The sequence below is a fragment of the Fragaria vesca genome, linkage group LG2 (assembly GCF_000184155.1).
Source record: "Fragaria vesca subsp. vesca linkage group LG2, FraVesHawaii_1.0, whole genome shotgun sequence".
NCBI classification, from domain to species: Eukaryota; Viridiplantae; Streptophyta; class Magnoliopsida; order Rosales; family Rosaceae; genus Fragaria; species Fragaria vesca.
The window spans coordinates 15353520-15374625 of record NC_020492.1 but is presented as its reverse complement, the minus strand read 5'-3'; the positions used below and the strand labels follow the sequence as shown (position 1 = coordinate 15374625).

The following is a 21106-nucleotide window of genomic DNA, read 5'->3' as shown; positions in this document are numbered from 1 at the left end:
TAGGAGATAGGACAACCAAAGACAAATTTTCTCCTCCCATTTTACAACTTAAAATTGATCGTCCATTATGATATGGGTAACCTGGGACTGGAATCACAGAGGAAAGTACAGAACTCTATAATTTAGGTTCTGCATGATTTGGGTTTTGAATCAGACCTTTAAAGTGTACTATTTTCTTTTTCGAGGTAATCAAGTAATACATGAAAAGTACAAATACATGTCCTATTACAACCATAGGCTTCTTACATCAATGTTAGATAATCCTAACTCCCTTGTTTATTTAACTCGGAATACATGTATCAGCATAAGTCTGGTTCCACACAAAATTACAAGTCAAGTCTAAATGAAATCATAGCAGTACTTGGAGCTTAATGATACACGCACATTCACCATCACCTCCATGCTGAAGCAACAATCAAGGTTTTGTCTTCCCATCCAAAATGAAGTGCACCCATTTCTTCCTTTATCTTGTACCTGTCACAATACATTCTGATAAGTTCCCGAATCAAATCAGTAACACTTGTACTCATCGGACTTGAAGTAAACCCAGCCATGGCCATCCTGGCCCTCCACTTCCCTGCAACCTCATACCGCTCTATTCTTTCCTCGCCTTCGCATGCAACGATGTTTACTATATCCCGTGCAAGGCACTGCTTTTCAACATTCATCCTATCCTGGCTCTCCCTTGGTATAGCTGCTTCAAGGGAATCAAAGACAGCAGAGTAGTAATTGTAGGCTTCAACAAATCTTGGGAAGAATGGGGTAGTATTGGTGTTCACATCTTGTTCCACAACTGTGACGAGTTTTGGCCTCAAGCTCTTTGCCAGCCGGAGAAGCTGGTCTCTCTGGTTTACCGTCGAAACACTCTCATCGGGCATGTGGTGAAGCTGAAAAGCAAAATTTACAACGAGTGCTTCGCCTGGCCTACAGTCCAGCATTGAAGGACTGACGATTGAAGTCTTTGAGGCAACTGCTTGAAACTCAAACGAAACACCAAGTCCTTCTGCTAGCTGCTCTAGCCTTTGGCCGATGGTATTAAGTCCCCCAACGGGACGCTGAACTGACTCAGGGTCATCAATGCCCGTCAACCTCAAGTGCAGTGGCTTACCGGGCAGTTGAGCAAGTGTTTGTATGAGTGTGATGTACTGATTCCCCTGGTTTATGTCAAAATCTATTATATGGACTCTCTTGTCATCTTTAGTAGCTTCTATAATGGCTCCATTTGCTGCCATAAAACCAAATTTAAAGCAAGGGCACACCTCAAAAAGAACTTGCATGGCTGCAAGGCGATAAGAGGATGGGGGTTCCTTGCATTTCAAAGCTCTATAGAGAAATTTTCCTGAGGAAGCCATGCGAGCTGCAAGGCCTTCGACCATATATGCTGCAATCCTCTGATGAGGATCTCCCTGAATTGAGACCAGCTGGCGAAGCTCATTTATCATGGTTGATGCTTCTTCAATATTTCCCTCTGAAAGTGCACTAGCACAGTCAAAGAGCAGCTGCTTGGGTGTACGAAGAGATGTTCCTGATATTTCTTTGTTGCTGCTGATGCTGCTTAGATAAGAATCAGATGATGAAGACTCCTTGGGTGAGTCATGGAGCAATGCATTCTGGATTGGTTCAGTCCATTCACCATCAATTTCCATGCTTTGACCACTGCCAATCATCTCCTCATCATGTTCATCATCGTTGTCCTCAAGCAGTGCTCTCTCCAATTCTTGAAGCTTCAATCTCATCTTATCATCATCAAAGCTAACAGCATCTGGGCTTTGACTCTCTAAGTAATCTGAGTCAATGTTGGTTCGGTAAGCATCATGAAGCCTTGTGGACATAGAAGTACTAGATGGATTTTGAGTGGTGAAAGAGGAAACAGATCCAGCTCTGCGTGGATAAAATGAGGCACCATGCTCATTAAACGAACTTCCAGTAATGCTAGAGCTAGATGGATGCGCAACTTCTTCACTTGGGGAGTCAAGGAACTCATAACTCTCGGTGGAGTAAGAATCAGTCGTATACATGGTATTACTCTTATCGGCACCAAATGTTTGGGTGGAAGTGTCATTGCTTCCCTTCAGAGAGTAGAGTTTCGACTTTCTGTACGATGTGGCAGACAGCTCCACTGGCCTGACTAAAGACATGGTTTTCTTTTACTTCTTCAGTTGTTGAGGAAGACTTGTATTATAGAATTTAGATCTGTATCACAATACATCATACATTAGATGGTAAATTAATGTCAAACTCTTATTGAGTTTGGAACTTTAGCAAGAAACTAGATTGGCACAGACAAAGTAACATAAGAAAACAGTTCAGCAGACCTTGATGGACATATTACTTTTCTAGATTAATAATCCATAAGCAGAAGTATGTGTCTTAGTCAAAAAGAGAGATGAAGAGTTATATCCAATGAGCAAACTCATCATTACATAAAATTGAAGTAGTTTGTAATGCTATACCAAGCAACTAGTAATTGCAGGAACCATGTGGATTTGTGCAGAACATTACTACCACTGGGAGCATACGAAGATACCCCATTCTAGAAGTTAACACAGAGCGGGAAAGAATCACAGAAAAATAGGGTTCAGTAGAACAACAGTGATTGAAGAATTAAATGACCAAGAAGCATGGATATTGTGAATTTGTTGGAAGAAGTGATCCTTAGGAAAGACATCTTAGTAGCTCACCAACTTGAGGAAATTAAGATCTCAATTGCCTAATAGGGAGACATAACAGTAAGTCTGTTACTGATGACTTTCGACCAATTTCCATATAGATTTAAGGGTTGGTCAAGAAACTAGGTGGATCAGAACTCTTGACTAAGTTCTGAAGGCATGTAGTTGAAGTTATTTTCCATGAGTTCCCATGAAAGCCTCTTTGCCAGAAAAAGAAGGTAGGACTACACAGGGCCTAAAATGGAACAACAGCGCCAACTATTTAGTTTTCATAGTCACTTTGAGGCAACAAGTTCAACAAATCCGGAAACATGCGGAAAAGAACCTTGTTAAGAAATCCAAACAACAAAAGAGTGAAGTATGATTCTTTCTGTGATTACAAACATGCATGAGAAAGATCCATGCCTAATTCATTGATTTCACACACTGTGTAAACAGAATAAGCAAACAATAATTCATAATAATCCAGTTCATAACATAAGAAACTTAAGAAATTGAACAAAAGAGGAAAGAAATGATATACCTTATGCTGAAATATGAGAGAGGATCAAAGATCATATGAGCAACCAGTGATGATGTCCTGTAAAGTTCATTGGAGAAACCCAGATGAAGATGAAGTTGAGAATTTGGTTTGGACTTTGGAGGAAGAAGAAGAGCTATAGGATTTGACCTTGGGATATATGAAAGACAAGAGAAAAGGCCAAATCAACTCCTTATAGTTAATGGTGTATAAAATATTATCAGATTGTGAGGTTAGGTAGGTTGAGAAGCAACAAACAAGCAGAAAACAAAAAAGAAAACAACCAGAACAAATGATTAACAAAGAAGAAAAACCCAGTTGATATTTGGAAGGATGTGTAGCTATTCCTATATCAATCAAGAATCTGACCCAAAAAACCAAGACCCAAAACAGTGAAGAAAATTCCAACCTTCTGGAAATTAAAAAGTAGTGAGAAACTGAGTTCCACCCAACAATATACCCTTCAAGGAAACTTCTCTCTCAATGTCTTCTTCAGATTCCCAGTTCTATTCCAGTCTGCATGTTTATACCAACTTGTCTTTTGACTAAGCCTGTTGACAATAGTAGTACAAATGTGTTGCTCACCATTATAGTACTTTGGCCCCAGTCAATCCTGACTGTACAATTTGCATTCCAATGAATGGACAGACGGTGGCAGATTGGGTAAAAGTTCTGCTTGGACGACTGGTGGAGGTCATAGGTGTGAGAACAGTGAGAGCTTTGTACGGTAATGGTTGAAAAATGGGACCAAAATATTGGGTGTGCTTGGTGACGACGACGATGATAATGATGAAACACCCGAAACATACATATTTTATAGTCGAACGCGTAGTCGTGGTGTGGCTGATATTCCTGGCAATGGAATTACAGCGCTTATGAGTTCTGTGTCGACAAAGTCAAAGGTTGAAGTCTCTTTCTTTCTTTCTTCCATTCTATTTTTTTTTTTTTTTGGTATCAGTTAAAGTAAACCATTCATACAAAGTTTGAACTCTCAAGCTTATCTAGACTGGTCTGTCTAGTCATGCATACAAAGAAATACACAAGTTATATGAAATGGTAGATTAGTTTTATGCAACAATACATCATTAGATAATGACCCTATTGGATATAGTGGGTATATTGATCTCATACACTAGTGACAAATCATGCGGCGATATGGTAGATCAATTTCTTATATAAGTTATAAATTATCAATATCGATTACAAGATGAAGCATCTTTCAATAATGTACTACATTCATATGCTTAGGATTTCTTTTTTTAATTGGTGGTACTAATTATTAAGTTACTACTCTACGAAGTGGGTGGATTAGCAAAAGCATTTCTGGATGACATTGTTGCTATCTCTAGAGCTACGATGAGCTCTTCCTCTAATTTTTAGTCTTTTTGACCCCGTTTGTAACAAAAAAAAAATGTGAGTGGATTAGTCTTTTCTTATATCATAGGAAGTGTATCTTTCAACTTCTATATATGTCACTCAACTTAACTTCTATAAGACCTTATTTGTTTCGCGGAAAATAGGTATCATGAAAGGTTGTTTATTTCATGCGTTTGAAAAAACAAAAGAAAATGAAAGACTTTCCTGCATGAAGGAAAAATATAGGGGAAAGTGGTTCCTTCCAAAATCCAAAGGAACCATTTTCCTTCCTTCTTTTTCTACATTTATTACTCACACCATAATATTTTATTTTATATTTTAACAACTTTTCGTATGGTTTTCTTTGCGTTACCAAACATTAGAATGAAAACTTTTCTGAAAATTTCATTTCTCATGAGAAAGAGCAAGGAACTACTTTCATTTTTGTGAAACAAACGAGGCCTAATGTCTCTTCGTATCGTTGGAGTTAGGCAGATAGTTGTTGGACCCCATTTATATTCTAGGTCTCGTTTAATTTGCAAAGAAAAAAATAAATATAAATTACATTGGTGACAATACCGACTAAGCATGCTCCAACGCTGGTGACTTTGCTAGAGTTTTCGTTGGCTGATCCTGCTACAAAACATAGTTTTGGGATTGGAATGGAACGACAAAGAATTAGTAATGGGAAAAGAATCAGACATGTCATCAATCATGGCTGGGAATTAGTAGAGTGATTGAGTATTTGAGAAAGATTAGCCAACTTATATAAAATACTTCCGTAGGTCCGTTATCTTATCAAAAGCTTGATTCAAGTCCACATGCATGAACAATTTGGTAGATGCACAATCTATGTCTATCTTTTATATAATAAAACTGTTACAGTGAATATTTCAAAATTTTAAAAACATGACAATGAATAATTTTTCGAGCGTTCGATGTGAATTTATGTAGGTTAATGATCAGGCTGGTTATGCTTGCTTTTTATTGGATTTGTTGGTCCGGAATCCATTCTATTTTGTTGGGTTCGTGATAACGATGATGGGGCAGTAGGGGTTAGGCAGACCACCGAAAGTGTCTTGTATCGTCGTTGTTGAGGTATTGGTGTCCACTCTTACAGGTAGAAGATGGCCTGGGCCTTTTTAGGCATGGGCTCATGGCCTTGGATTTGTAGTTAGGACTGGGCCTCGCTCAGTATAGTGCTCTTTTTAGGCTAGATGAACTTGGTTGTGCTCCTAGGTAGGCCTTACGTCATTGAATAAACTTGAGAAGTACTTGGTCTTATTTCGGTTCCTTCTTTAGCATCGCAGCCTTAGGAAATTGCTCTCGGGTTTCTTTGATTTAATTGTGTACTGATTGCATGTTAGATTGTCTATGTACTGTTATATTTTAGTTTTAGATCAATTAAGCAGGTAATTCAATTTTGTGGTAGCTTTTTTTTTTTTTTGATCCGATGTCGTAGCTAGGTGAGCTATCTCTATGTAACCCTTTTTTTTTTTTAATAATATTAATTGATTGGCGTCCCCTTATAAAATTTTGTTTTTTTTATTTTGTTTTTGTTTTTATTTCATTTACCATTGCACAATGTATGGGCCCTCCGCCATGAATAGTCAAGGTGAGTCTTGAGCCCAAACCAACTTGAACTAGAATTTCGTTTTTTCATCTCATTTTTTGTGGTCCAAGGGTCTGATGTTCAAACTTGTAGAATAAGAGAGACGGAGAGATATTTTGCAATTCTGTATTCTATAGATTTGAAGTTAATATTTGGCCCAACAAAATTAGTTTCTCATGTTACTGCAAGGCATCCAATGGCTAGGAGACCAGCTACGCAGCTAGGGGAACGACCATTAATCAGGCAGGAGTTCATTAGCTTTCTTTAGATTTTTCCCACTCTGGGATGACCATTGCTTCTAGTCCACTACCTCCACGAATAATTCCCAGATTAAGAAGACTGTTTATTTAGCTCAAGTAGGATAGAGCCTACATGACCAAAGAAAAAGGATGAACAGCTTAAGCAAAACATCAGACGACAAAGCAGCGTACAATACAAGAGCATTTCAGGTTGTGAAGTTGTAGGACTGAGCTCGATTACCATTCTCTAGATCCCCGGGATCGAGACATGGAGGCAAACATGGTTAATTAGACGCCGCCCTCTTATTTCCTTGGCCGGTGTAGATATACACCATCCTAGCTAGCTAGTTGTGACCTTATCGAGTTATCAGTGCTTATCGTTACGTACCTTCAGTGTGTCAAACATCAATACATACCTGCTTACTGCACCACCACTCTCTCAAAGCTTGGTGGCCGGCAGTGCCGGCCCATGGGCTGTGCCAAGTGTGCAGTTGCATAGGGCCTCCAATTTTGGAGGGTTAAAAAAAAAATTGTACACCTATATTATGTAGAAAGATGTAGCAAATTGCCAATTGGAGTTGTAGTTCGGTTGGTTTTCCTTTGGATTTGTGTATTTGAGACCCAAGTTCGAATCTCCACACACACATTTTAATTCCCTGAGTAAATTGAATTGTGCCAAAGAGATTGTCAGATTGTTGCTGACTTAGATATTGATCCAGTGTTTCCTGAGAAGAAAAAGAAAAGAAAAGTTCACAAGAAGAGACATTTTGATGAGATTGACACTGAAACTCAGCCATCTGAACAACTCATTGAAGAATCAAGTCAAGAATCTTTCAGAGTTCATTACTTTGTATACATAATTGATCAAGCAATCGGTTCATTGGAAAGAAGGTTTGAGCAATATGAAGAGACATTTGGGTTCTTATTCACAGCAAAGGAGTTGAAGTCCTTGGATGCTGATGAATTGAAAAGAAGTTGCAACAATCTTGAAAAGAAGCTCGAGAATGGCCACACTTCCGACATTGATGGTGAGGATTTATTTAATGAATTGGAACTATTACAGATACAGCTAGTGCAATACTAAATTTCTTGAAAAGAGCTAATTGTTATCCTACTAGTTGTCTTGCATACAGAATTTTGTTAACAATTCTAGTGACAGTAGCATCAGCCGAAAGAAGCTTTTCAAAGCTAAAAATATTGAAATCTTACTTGCGTTCAACCATGTCGCAAGAAAGACTAAATGCTTTGGCTTTGATTTCCATTGAACATGAGTTCTTGGAAAAGCTTGACTATGAGAGATTGATTGATGATTTTGCATCTAAGAGTGCTAGAAGATCAGTATTCAGAAAATAGTATTGCATTGGCTATTTCATCTTGGTAAAAGTCTGGTAGTATTGTAGTACTTGATGCGTCTTTATAATAAAGTAGCTGAGATTTTTGGTAATTCCTTTTGAAGTCAATGTAACATGCTTTTACAGAGCATTTGCTTTTGAAGTCAATCTAATATGCTTTTACAGAAAATTTGCTTTTGGTCTTCTATCTTTTTTGTTTGCTGTTTGATATGCTTATATACATGCCTATTTGTGACACCATGCTTCTAGTTTTAGTGTATTGTTTCTCTTTTATCAAGAGCACCTAAAGGGCCACATTTTATATCTCGCATAAGGCCTCTAAACACGACGGACCGACCCTGGTGGCCGGCAGCTCATCAACACTACTAGGTACCATCCGTTTGGTATACCTACACACGAGCTCTTGTGGGCTATATCCCACCTTAAATTTTGAAAACACATTTATTTCTAGCTAAATTTTAGTTCAAAAAACTAAAAAATAAAATATACCCCACCCCAAATTTTTAAATTTAGTCTATATGTTATCAAACTTAGTCCGTTTCTAACATAAATTAGTACGCGTTTATTAAAAGAAAAATTTATAGCCTATCCCATTATAAAATTAGAAAATCCTGGCTCGGCCATGCATGCATGCAAAGTTCTTAGTAAATAAGTACATGTTGTTTTTCCGAATTGCCAAACGCCCCCATATATAGATCAAGGGAGTGACATGCTCCGATCGACTTCCTCCGAGTTCCCTTGTTGCATATGTAGCTTATTTAGTAAACAAAACTACTCGTACATACGTACAGATAATGCTGTCGGAATGTTTTGGGACGTCAACTCTACTCCGTGAATTCAATCTATAGGCTAGGGTTTCTACCCTCCAGCATATATATCTTTTAGCAAATAGTATATGTAGTACTAATATTTAATCTTATTGATATTAAATGTATCAAAGCATACAGAAAATATTACACTCAAAGTAATCCTCACGAGACAAAGTAGATAAGGTGTTACGTTGCATAAGATTATAACTAAAAGAGACGTCCTTTGTGATACATTAATCAAGGGATAGAGACACGCACCCATACATATAGATATTTGAAATCTTAACCAGTATATGTAGATTGATTGATTATAATTTTTTTTTTTGGCGTAACCGAATAGTAATTTAAACAACAAATTAGGTTAACTAGTAGGTAGGATGTCATCTATATCCCGAATCATGACTATAGCCTAGCAAAAAAAATGCCACAAATAAGCTACATGTTCCTGCAACTGATAACATTATTAATATTGCATGTCAAGTAATAGTACTGATTTAGGTTTATCATCATCTTCTTGCTAATTTTTGAAATATTGCTCAACTGAAAGGCTGTGTAATAGTGGTAAACTACATTAATTAATTTAGACCCAACTTCATTATATTGGGAAATATTTCTGATTACGTACATACCATGATTAATAAACATGGAAGAGGCAGGTTCATATATTTAATAAAGCAAAACTAATATAAACCTTTCATTTGGTTGCTAATTTTATGTCGATCGAGTACTTATGTACATGACTACGAGTGAAGAATAGACACGATTAGACATGCACATTAGACAAAGTCTAGAGAGATTGCTAACTCATGACCCGCAGAGATAAGATACAAAGTAACCACTCAATTAAGGTAGCTAAACTGTCATAATCGATCTTAATCACGTCCCAATCTAACTTATGAATAATATGTTTATTAGTATTAAGAGTATATATAACAATCTGGACTTCTGCAGTGGAGAATATCGCTATGTGGTTAGTTGAGATTAGACTTAATCACCACAGAAAAGCCAACTGATTAACTGTACTTGACTTGATCCAATTAAATTAACAAAACACAATAATTTACTGGGGTTTTAATAGGGTTTGGCTAAGCAATTAAGCATATATGTATGCATAAAACAACAAGCAAGCTAAGTTAAGAAATTATAGAGGTGAATGGATCTTAATAACTAATATTGCAAATTCTTGTGGGTTACTTCATTCAGATCGTAACTCTCTGAATTGGCTGCATGCATGTGTCTCAGAATTCGGTTGCCGTTTAAGACTTCTCGTATATATAACTATTTTATATAGAACATATATAATCCGTATAAGTGATCACGTTTAAACAAGATTTAACAGACACGTACTGACGTACTTCCACCATTACTTGGTTCAAGAAACTAATTAATCGAATTATAAATATGAACCGTAATTGAATGGTACACTGGAACTAAATTTTATTACTAATTACTTCAGTAAGAACTGGAAAATGATGTATGCAGCTGAATTTTTTGGCAGCTAGGGGTTGCTTAAACAATTCCCAGTTTATTTCAGAAAGCACGTACATGTATGCTGTGAAAATTTATTGAAACCAAACATGCATTAATATGATGACATATCATGTAACAAAATGCATTCAATGAAGAGAGCGACAAAAAAAGATTGTATATGTAAGAGAGTTTGATATAGCAAGCAGTCAAATTAGTTTGGTGAAGTTTTTCATCAATGGCTGCTGCGGGCTGATAAAATATTTTGTATAGGAAGGGTGTGGGTTGGGGAAGATTGTCTATGGAAGCTAGATTGGGTTGCTTATATGGGTTGTTTTGGAAGGTGAGAGGAAAAGGTACATGATGGTTTTCATATAAAGACATCTGAAGAAATGGATGTTTGTCTGTGCAAGTAACTGAAATGCTCTGCATTTACTATTCGAAAGCTCTTGCAAACCCTTCCCTATATGCTTATTCCTGGAAAGCATATATGATCGATCGAGAGAGAGAGAGAGAGAGCTGCATATATGACCGATCGAGTTGGAATGTGCACCTCAGAAGAGCATAAGATGAGTTATCACATATAACATTGATTGAAGACGTTGAGAAGCAGCTTAATTTGGTGAAGATTATGTAATACCGCGCGCATGATATGTGCAATCAGCAAGTAATATTACTGATGATCGATATGATTAAAGCTCTCCTGTGACGGGCCCTTCCTTCCATCGACACCTACTTATTTGGAAGTTCTCTAACCGTATCATTTTCTACTAGCTAGCTAGGTCGACTATCAACAATCACATTACACCTGTGTGATCTAGATATATATATTTTGATAACTACTTGACTGCTTAACCACCATCACGCATATGTACGTGTTCACTTAGCTTTCCTCTACAGTACTACTGTGTTTCTCTTAATAATTTTGTTTTATAGAGTTTAGCAGTTACTTGTTAGTATAAACACCTGGCAATCAATTTCGGCTGGCTAATTAGCAAATGAAAAGAGTTCCACAGTCAGCAGACTCCATGATATATAAGACTTTATCCTTAACCATAAGATAGTTGTTATTAGAAGTGTTTAAAAGTTAAAACTGTATGATCGCATGAAGAACTATGGCACCGTTCTAGCAGCTATCATGGTGCTGCTAACCAGAGTGGTTCTTCGACTATATTATTGTTTCGATATATCGTATAAAAGTAAAGTGGCTAAGGCATTGGTAGAATACGGCTGCAGGAAACTTGTCTATGTATCACTATTGGAAACTATCATGACTGTGCATAGATAGAGTGCTTAATCTATGATTGAATCCCTGCATACGTTAATTAAAGTTAAATCCTAATCTATTTTTGGTTTATAGATCAGGGGACGAAACGTTCTGATATGAGATTTCGACACTGATTAGTCATTGGACCTAGAAGTATTTAGGGAAACTGTGTGATTTCGATCAAAAGAAAACACAAACAAACTAGAATAATATATAGTGAAACGTAGCTTGCCCTATCATATACATGCAATACATAAAATACGAAAACTATGGTGTTATTTGGAATGGTATGTGAATATATATCCTCCATTAATTGTTACTAGGACATGATTTGGTACCTAGTGGTTTAATTGGATGATACTGATGCTAATAATAAGCTAGCTAGCCATTCTTTGAAGCATATTTGAAATGGAAGAAATTAATTAGGTGTTTTCGATCTCACTTGTCATGGGATGTCAAATCTCAATCAACTAATGAAGAAACAATATAGAATGATTAGGTATAGATCGATGTTGTTCCAAATGTTTCAATGTTTGTATTTGACTTCTCATCTGCGTGGAACGAAGTATATATGGAGAAAGGCAGACGGCTTACCCATACTTTTCTTCCTCTTGTACTCGCACGCCATTACAAGCCTCAACCTAGTCCCACCCTTCAGTTTGTCTAGCTATTTTGAACAGTAAGGATCGAACATCAGAAGAACGGATACACCCTTTAGTTTGTACCCATTGAAACCACAGATGACCACCCTCCATTTGCAATAAGATTGGCGCCATAAAAATGCGCTAAATCCGGCCACCAAGCGACAACCGCTGTATCATCAGTTAGCATGAAAATGGTGTCTTCGCCTCCCAAACAAGTCCAATGTACACTCGTAGAAGACAAAAGCACTTCACCAACTCCCGAATGGAGAGAGCCCTAACCTTGCTTTGCTTGTTAGATGACTCTCGATCAACGTATGAATAGGTCTCGGGCGGGTGCTCGACCATAGAGCGCTAAATCTGTGACGGCCTGCATATATGCAGGCACACCATAAATCGTATTATATATATCGAACCGTTTTATCAGAATTCAGAAAGGTTCTGCTTAATTAATACATTGAGATGTGATCTTACAGGCTTAGAGCAATCGTATCTCAAGAATTATAAATATTTGTAGTTCAGTTAGCTTAATAAGAATTGCCAGAATCATATGAGGCTGACTAATTAGGGTGTATATATATATCTTAAATGCTGACTTATAAAGTAAAGCAATTATACTATTTTTTTTTTTTTTTTAACTAAATATGACTACGTACACATCCTGTAGTAAGTATATGTGAGTATGTGACTGTGTATGTACCCAAAAGAAGAATATAAATATTTCTTTGTATATCAGTCACTATGCTGTCAAACTAATGTACACTTGAACAACCTATCTTTTTAAGTACATATAAGCTGCATTACAAACTAATTCTAATGCTTTATTTAACAAACTAGTAATATCAATTTATTATAGCAAATTCTGGGTATGCCAGCTTGAATATTACCTATTTGGAGAACTACCAACTTCCCTTACAATGAATTAATATGGTTTTACATGTCCATCTACCTTACATTATTAAACTGCTTCCAATCAGAAGCATCATATGGGACTAAAACAGCAACATTTTGATAAATACAGTAATTAACGTTCACATGGACATGGACCTCTATATTTTCTAAAACTGTGTACCAAACATAAGGCTGTTACTTATTACCATGATCTGTTTTTTCCTAGAATTGCATTTCGAAGTATTTCCACACTCAGTACTCTGATATTCAGTGATTTGGATTTCATATGTTTGTTTCTTTAAGTACAATACGGTTCTTTTTAAAAGTACAATACGTTTACGTGAACACAAATACAGAATCTATTATTTGTCAGACAAGTTTAGTACATCTATACTTAAATTATCGTTATTAATCAGTACATCGTATAAGGAGAAATGTCCCGCTAATTATAAGCTTCCCAGTTTTTTTTTTAGGTCTGATATATTATTATCAATAACGTAGTACATGCAAATCAGCAAATGGCTTAATTATGAAGATAAAATCAATAATTATAGGTGTCTTGTTTTTGTGCGACGTGTGTGAGAGGAAGAGAGAAACAGTTGGGAATATGTCTTAGATGGTGTCTTGGCCAATGACATAAGTATTAACAAGAGAAAGAAGAAAAAATAAAACAAGAAAGAGAGATAGCTAGTGTCATGTTGGCTCTACAGTAACATGTTCCATATACATATTTATAGGTTAATTAGCTTAATGTGTCGTGTAAAACCAACAAAAGTGACTGCCCATCCATAACCCTAAACCGACCCCTCGGCCACTTTCCTATTGGATCTTCATAATTTTCTCGGTCTCTTCTATATATTGTTCGTTCGTGCAGGATACCTTTAACTGTGTTATTGTATCTATAGTTGGTTAATTGGACAAGTACTTCCAACAAGTGTGAAGAAAAAGTTTGATTTGCCATGGATGATTATGGAGCTTCTCCTGCTGGCTCTGCAGATGAGTCAAAGTCGACGTCTTGCCCAAGAGGACACTGGAGGCCCGCAGAAGATGAAAGACTCCGGCAACTCGTCGAACAGTACGGTGCCCAGAACTGGAACTCCATAGCAGAAAAGCTTCAAGGAAGATCAGGTACTCTCTCGCTCTCTCTCTCGATTCTTGATAGGCGGTTCCGGTGCTTCTCTGGAGATAATGAGATATAGTTCTCTACAATATCACAACATAGAAGTGGTTAATTATGTGAGTAGTTGGCAAACGATGGAAGTTATTCTTTCGGATTCAAGAATAGTTGTAACTTACCCTTGTGTTGTATTTTTTTCAATTCTGATCTCAGTTTTCCAACCTAATATTCGATCTGTATGAACCACCCTGCGCATTTTTTTCCCCCCTTAATTGACTTGAACATTGTCATCAGTAGTTTGTATTGAAAATTAACGAGGAAATGATCGATTAACGAGGAAATGATATATGTATGTCGGTCATTTCCTCGTTAATTTTATCTGAAGATTTCTCTGATTATTTTATTTGTTTATTTTTCTGATAGGGAAAAGTTGTAGGTTGAGATGGTTTAATCAACTAGACCCAAGAATCAACAGAAGGCCGTTTAGTGAAGAAGAAGAAGAGAGGCTTCTAGCGGCTCATCGGATTCACGGAAACAAGTGGGCAATGATAGCAAGACTGTTTCCAGGTCGGACTGATAACGCCGTAAAGAATCACTGGCATGTTATCATGGCCAGAAGGCAAAGAGAGCAATCTAAGTTAATTTGTGGGAGCAAGAGAAGCTACCAAGATTTCTTAATCTCTAATGACTCTCTATCGAACACTTCCTCATCAATTTCCAACGCTTTTGATTTGAGGATATTGAAATCATCAACTGGGTTTGATCACAATCAGAGTAGTTCTACTACTAGTACTGTGTTTGAATTCAGGAACCCTGGTAAAGGTAGGGCAATGTCGTTCATGGAATCGTCAAGGCCTAAAAGCTCTTCTTGTCATAATTGGAACTTTGCTTCAATGACAAGTTCATTATCAAATCCCAACTCGACATCTTCATCAGGCTTCTTGAGAGGATCAGAAATATCTAATTACAGAGTTTCGGAGTGCTTCAAGGGTGGTAATTCGGATCATCGTTTTGTTCCTCGAATTAATGGGCAATATTCAAGTCCAGCATTCGTGTATGGCAGGTATAGAGGTTCCGGCAGCAGCAGTAGTACTTTTGGGCTTCCAAATCCCAGAAGGGTTAATGTTCCAATCAATCATTTCGGGTGCCTCAGTAGTAGTACTAGTCCTCTTGGAGATATTCATGAGAAGCATGGAAGCAAGATGATATTGAAGAAAGAGTACCAGAGGGCTGCATCAGCTACTACATTTGAAGACCATCCTCATCATCATCACGATTCATCCATCGAGCATAACAAGGAAGTTCCCTTCATAGATTTTCTTGGTGTGGGGATCTCTAGCTAGTTTTCTTGATCACGCATCAAAAAAATGACACTAGTCAATTTATCTTCTATCTATTCTATTCTTAAACTAAATTATTTTAGTTATTTAAGAGGGTATGCACATGTTTAATTAGGATGAAATAATATATTATGAAATGGTTTCTACTTGTATTTAGGAAAATGTAATACTGGATCCTATTACGTAGTTGCAAGAATCAAAATCTATATTCTCTAGGCTTGATCGAGGTTTCAAGAATCCAATCTTTTGTCCTCATGGTTAGCTCAAGAATAATAAAGGTTACTTCATTTCATACTGTTTGTCTCACTTCAATGAATGCATGTATTCGAATTATGGCAGCTGGGACTCCATTGAAGGATAACTTGTAGATATGGAAACCCTATTCCAAAGGAAATGCTAGCTGTAGTTGTGGTTGCAGTTGTTTAATTCTTACCTATTTTTCACAATGGAGATGATAGCTATAGTTGTATGTATATATTTTTGGACATATGCATTGATTTTAACCATCATCATCATCATCTGCATATATATGTACGTATCTCATGCCAATATCATAATCTTCAAGTGGTCATGCACCTGGAAGCTGCATATTTTCCTCTTGACCATTTATTTTAGCCATATTCATATAGTTTCCATAACAGCTTTTGGAAAAAATTAATTCTATTATTTGTGTTCTTTGGCCCATATTTCCTCTTGCGTGTGTAATCAGAGCCTTGAAAGTCTTCTTAGGAGTCCAGTTTTTCTTCTGACTTATACCAATTAATTAACTTCATTGTAAAAATAGATATCAATGGAGAAATGTTGAACAGTTGAAATCCTAAACATACCGTTGTTATGGATTCATAAACAGTTGATGCAAATGATGTGACCCATGGTTTGCCATTGAAGACTTCAAACCAACCCTTATTTTTTTTTTCTTTTTACTCTCTACATTTTGAAGTAAGAAATTATCCTATATGTTTAATTTGCTAGACATTGCCATTAGAAATCCTTTTTATTTTATTATTTTATCTCTGCAATTTTAATTAATTTTTAAGCATGATATTGTCATCAAGGTTTTACATGCATGTCTAGCTAGACTTTAAGTCCCACGTCCTATCTGTTTACGACCAGCAAATATGATGCGCCTTCGGGTACGTACGCATGCGGCAGGAGATTAGTCTCTGACTTTGTTGGGATACTCGTGAACTTTGGTCTGAAGACAAACGTAGTGGGTATGTTATTAACTTGATGACGTCATCGAGGTGACTTGCTATTTCATTTCCAATAAGAATAATAATAATAATAAAAAAAATATGAATACATCAAATGGTCAAATAATTAACATATATTTGAGGTGAACATTATGGCTCTCTATCAATACTTTTATGGGAAAAAAAGCTTTTGCCTTCTTTCCATGGTCTCTCTCTGTCTTCTCTGTCCGGCCACCTAACGGTACGAAACTTTTCGGGTGCCCTGAGGAGATGTGTTGTTTGTGCCTGTCTTGGGTTGGGCTTAAGGATGGGCATAAAGCCCAAAGCATGAAAAAATATCAATAAAATTGACCCGCACCGGTCAGTCCCAGCCGGATTTTTTGTTGATATTAAACCAATTCTGTCCGGTCCGGCCCGGTCCTGGTCCTTTAGATTGGTAACAAAATGCAACCCAACCATCCTATAATTGATTAAATTCTACAATTCTACAATACTACTCTAGGAACAATAACATGAGATTGGAACAACAATACTACCAAACCTCTTACAGTTTTACTCTAGACACGTAAATCCTAAAATGAAGAGACGAATACACATCCTCCATCAAAGAAACAACTGGAATTCGACTAGACATCGACCATTGTTTGAATTGGGCATTCAGCTAATTGATTTAGATTTTGGAAAAGAAACAAAAATACAAAAGTAATTTTTGATTGATAGTGTGTCACGTCCTAATTTTAAAAGAATAATTTTCAAAAATTTGGACATGATAAATCTCAAAAATAACCCAATACCTGTTCATTAACTTCAAATACTAAACTCAAAGGCTGGAAATATAAATTTCAATATAAGCTCAACACTGAGTCAAATATTACATTTTCTTGTTTACATCAACTTGAAATGCCAAGTAAAATGAAAACGCTCACCATGAGCTTAATACAATATATATGACAAAATATAATAATAAAAAGTTCGACATCTAAAACTTTGTCACTATGCCTCCCACTCACCTCTGCTGATCATCACCTGCAGGTCTAACCCCTACATCATGAATTGGTGCACCGGGTTGTAAAACAATAAACCCGGAAAGCTAAAAAGCTCGTATGAGTAATTCCCAAAATACTAACTCAACACATTTACAACAACCATTATTAACACATGTAACAATAGAAAAATAATCGATAATTCTACATGAAGGTTGTCCACACACTCACCCCAAAATGAAACACATATCCAATACTCTTACAAATAAACATGTATCCATGAGTCCCAGATACCTATAAGGTACCTCCCCTGACCTATAACAAACACATGTACCCATGAGTCCCAGATACTTATAAGGTACCTCTCATGATCTATAACAAAACACATGTATCCATGAGTCCTAGATACATATAAGGTACCTCTCATGGCATACATCAAAACACATGTATCCATGAGTCACAGATACCTATAAGGTATCTCCCATGACATACATTGACAGACGGACTAAAGCTCTATCCTAACCGTAACCAATCACTCGGCCAAAGACTTAGTTCCCGGTTTGATTGTCTAAACAACATTTCACAATAGGGTATAGTAACATCAACATAACCCAATAAACACATCATCTCAAATATACACTCGCATAACCTTATATGCACATACATAGATATTTTCACAAGAATAATCTACTAAGAACCAACAATCTTATGGTTATAAGAGCCTTAAAAATAATCATTTAAATATGAAGACTTGTTTTAACTTACCTATGAGCCGTTAGCGATCAAGCTCATATATTTTAAAACAACAAAAGAATTTTCCTTTAATTCATCATCATCATCAAAATGACCATAAATAAATTTGGTCCCAATGTGAACCTTGGGTGAGATTTACTCACCTTAACACTCCCGATGCGTCTTCAACAAAAACACAAGAGCCAAGCTCAACACCAACTCCACAAGTTACCTAATTATTACATTTGTTAACCTTTAGTAACTACTCAAACAAAAGATCATTGCACCCTTAACCAAACCTTACCCTGAAGGTCGCCCAAAGGAGGACAATCCTTCCTCCGAGACCTCCCAAGGTCGTCGGACATTCAACAACCTATCCACGCTGCCTCTAAGTTCAGATTTTCAAGGTTCATAACCTCCCAAACATCTATGATTAACATAGTACCTAAGATGCATTACCTAATCTACACTTAGCCTTATCACACATCAACACACTCATAACGACACAAACTAGCTAACACAACAACTAAACCTATCCACACTGCCCGGACACGCTTCCACGTGCCGCTGCTTGAGCCCCACGCGCCATCCCACCAACTTTGAAATTTGGGGAAACTTACAACACAAAACTTGTAGATTGAAGCATGGTGAGCAACTTTAATACCTGAGGTTTAGCTCAGTTCGACCAGAAATTGGTTTGGAACGCCGCCATAAGCTCAGCCCCCAAATCTGCAAATCCGGGGTTCAAAACTCAATTTTGTGTTTCAATCTATGCCTAGCCACAAAGAGAAGAAGAAAAGAACCAACACACACCTAAAGTCGCTCCTCGTCGCCACCGTAAGCAGCGATTTCAATCACGGCAGTGCCGCCGACTCCAAACCGAAGGACATCGTCTGTTGGCGTCTACTGCTTAACCACCATGCAACACCGCCCAAGACTTGGAGGCGGTGGTCCTGCGAATCTGACAAGACCGGTGGCCTCTCGATTAGTGGCCGGACGGCTGAGTTCTACGCTGGTGAAGGTTCGGCGTCGACGAGCTTAGGAGGAGAGGAGAGAGAAACTTTTCTCTCAAACTGATTTGGGTTCAAGGGTTAGTGAATAAATTCCCATTTATACACCTCCCGAAAATAGAAACTCAACTTCAATTGATTACAATTTCCACATCCGATGTCCAATTCACGCGTGCCGCGTGTCCACGGATTCGTATCGTCGAGCACTACAACTTTCATGAATAAAGTTTTCAAAAATATCTTATGGATAAGAAAGTCAACTTTTGGCCACCTAAAAAAACAAACGAAACACCTTAATATATTTGACTCCCGAAACTTCAACTTTGCACATACGAATAAGAATTTCCACAAAATAATCCTTCATTAATTTCGAAAATATTTCAAGAAAATTGATATGAAAATCTGGGTTACTACAGATAGTGGGAGCTTCAGTTTTCGGATTTAGTGTGAGCTTCAATGGATTATTTTATGTGGTTTTATTTCAATTTAACAAACTTCTTTTCAACAAAGGGAACAAAAGTCAATAACCAAGACTCTCAATGACTTGGTTTTGGCGATTCTTAGAGTCATAGTTGTTGATGTGCAACTATTTGCCAGTTTGCCTATTCTTTTTGGTTTATGCATTCATTGAGACTTGGAATTTTTGATCATGTGTTTAAGGATCAAAGACCCGAGTTTTTGGTTTTGCCTGAAGGACTGATCAGTTTTTCATTGGCCCGGTCTTTGACCGGTCTTGGAACTTTTTAGGTGGTGGTTTGGTCCGGCCCGATTTCAGTTCAACCGATCTAGTTTGGGACTAAGCCCAGCCCTACTCGGACCTGCTATTCTAAGTTCAGGGTCAGGACTGGGATCTGAGCCAGATCTAAAATTGGGCCTAGTATCTAAACTTGTTAAGTTGGATATATATATATATACAAAGAGGATGTGAAGCGGACGTCCGCACTCCGGCTTAAAGTACGGACGTCGTCTGTTCTCCGCCGTCTCACGCCGGCGACGGCTTCTCTCCTTCCCGGACGACAGCACAGGCTTCCAGGAAGGCTTCTCTCCTTCCAGGACTGGCCGGCGACAAATTTTCCGGCCAACCTTGATCAATCATGGTGTTTTCCGTCCAGAGCTTCAATCCGGAAGGAAAACTTGTCGCCGGCCAGTCCTGGAAGGAGAGAAACCGTCTTGGAAGCTTGTGCTGTCGTCCGGGAAGGAGAGAAGCCGTCGCCGGCATGAGACGGCGGAGAACAGACGACGTCCGCACTTTAAGCCGGAGTGTGGACGTTCGGTTCACATCCTCTCTGTATATATATATATCCTTTCTTGGCTGCGGATGTCCGCACCAAAGTTTTTGGTGCGGATTTCCATTTTTGCACCACTTCCCGATCGAATTTCCTCAAACTTCCTTCTAGACATATTTAAATCGTCTTGTGTAGATCATCTCTGCAAAATTTCCGCCAATTTAGTGATCGTTAAGACCCTCAAACTTGCGTTTTTCTGTTCTATACCTGAACCAGACATAATTCAGTCCGTCAGATTTGTTTTTCGATTTTGAGGGCCTTAACGATCACCAAATTAGCTGAAATTTTGCAGAGATGATCTACACAAGATGATCTAGATATGTCTAGAAGGAAGTTTGAGGAAATTCGATCTAGAAGTGGTGCAAAAATGGAAATCCGCACCAAAACTTTGGTGCGGACGTCCGCACCTAAGAAAATCTGTATATATATATATATGGCCCTTTTACATTTATTTTCAGATTTATTGTTTTCTATGTTTCACAAATTTTATTGAGCTGTGCATCATTCCACATACTTTTCGATGCAGAGTGTATTATGATAAGGGAAAATTTTAAGAATAGTACATGAAGTATGAGTCACTGATAATTAAGGTGAATGAACTTTATAAAACATAGCAATAGTG

General features: G+C 37.5%; 2 protein-coding genes across 2 annotated transcripts; one reads left to right on the top strand and one right to left on the bottom strand.

Annotated features, from left to right (window-relative positions):
* Positions 1-140: 140 nt before the first annotated feature.
* On the bottom strand, positions 141-3748 carry LOC101314333 (scarecrow-like protein 1-like). The gene is made up of 3 exons (XM_004290529.1): positions 3599-3748; positions 3193-3249; positions 141-2193 (listed from the first exon to the last, which is right to left on the bottom strand). Exon 3 carries the CDS (start codon positions 2136-2138, stop codon positions 393-395), a length of 1746 nt encoding a protein of 581 aa, XP_004290577.1. The 5' UTR covers positions 2139-2193; positions 3193-3249; positions 3599-3748; the 3' UTR covers positions 141-392.
* A 9962-nt stretch (positions 3749-13710) lies between these two features.
* LOC101298391 lies at positions 13711-15283 on the top strand. The gene is made up of 2 exons (XM_004292504.1): positions 13711-13951; positions 14364-15283. Exons 1-2 carry the CDS (start codon positions 13783-13785, stop codon positions 15281-15283), a joined length of 1089 nt encoding a protein of 362 aa, XP_004292552.1. The 5' UTR covers positions 13711-13782.
* Positions 15284-21106: the final 5823 nt, after the last annotated feature.

Excerpts from the sequence above, each read along its gene's own strand:
- LOC101314333 (XM_004290529.1), bottom strand. The coding sequence starts at position 2,138 with ATGTCTTTAGTCAGGCCAGTGGAGCTGTCTGCCACATCGTACAGAAAG.
- LOC101298391 (XM_004292504.1), top strand. The coding sequence starts at position 13,783 with ATGGATGATTATGGAGCTTCTCCTGCTGGCTCTGCAGATGAGTCAAAG. Across the intron at positions 13,952-14,363 it reads AAAGCTTCAAGGAAGATCAG|GGAAAAGTTGTAGGTTGAGA; the intron begins GTACTCTCTCGC and ends TTTTTCTGATAG.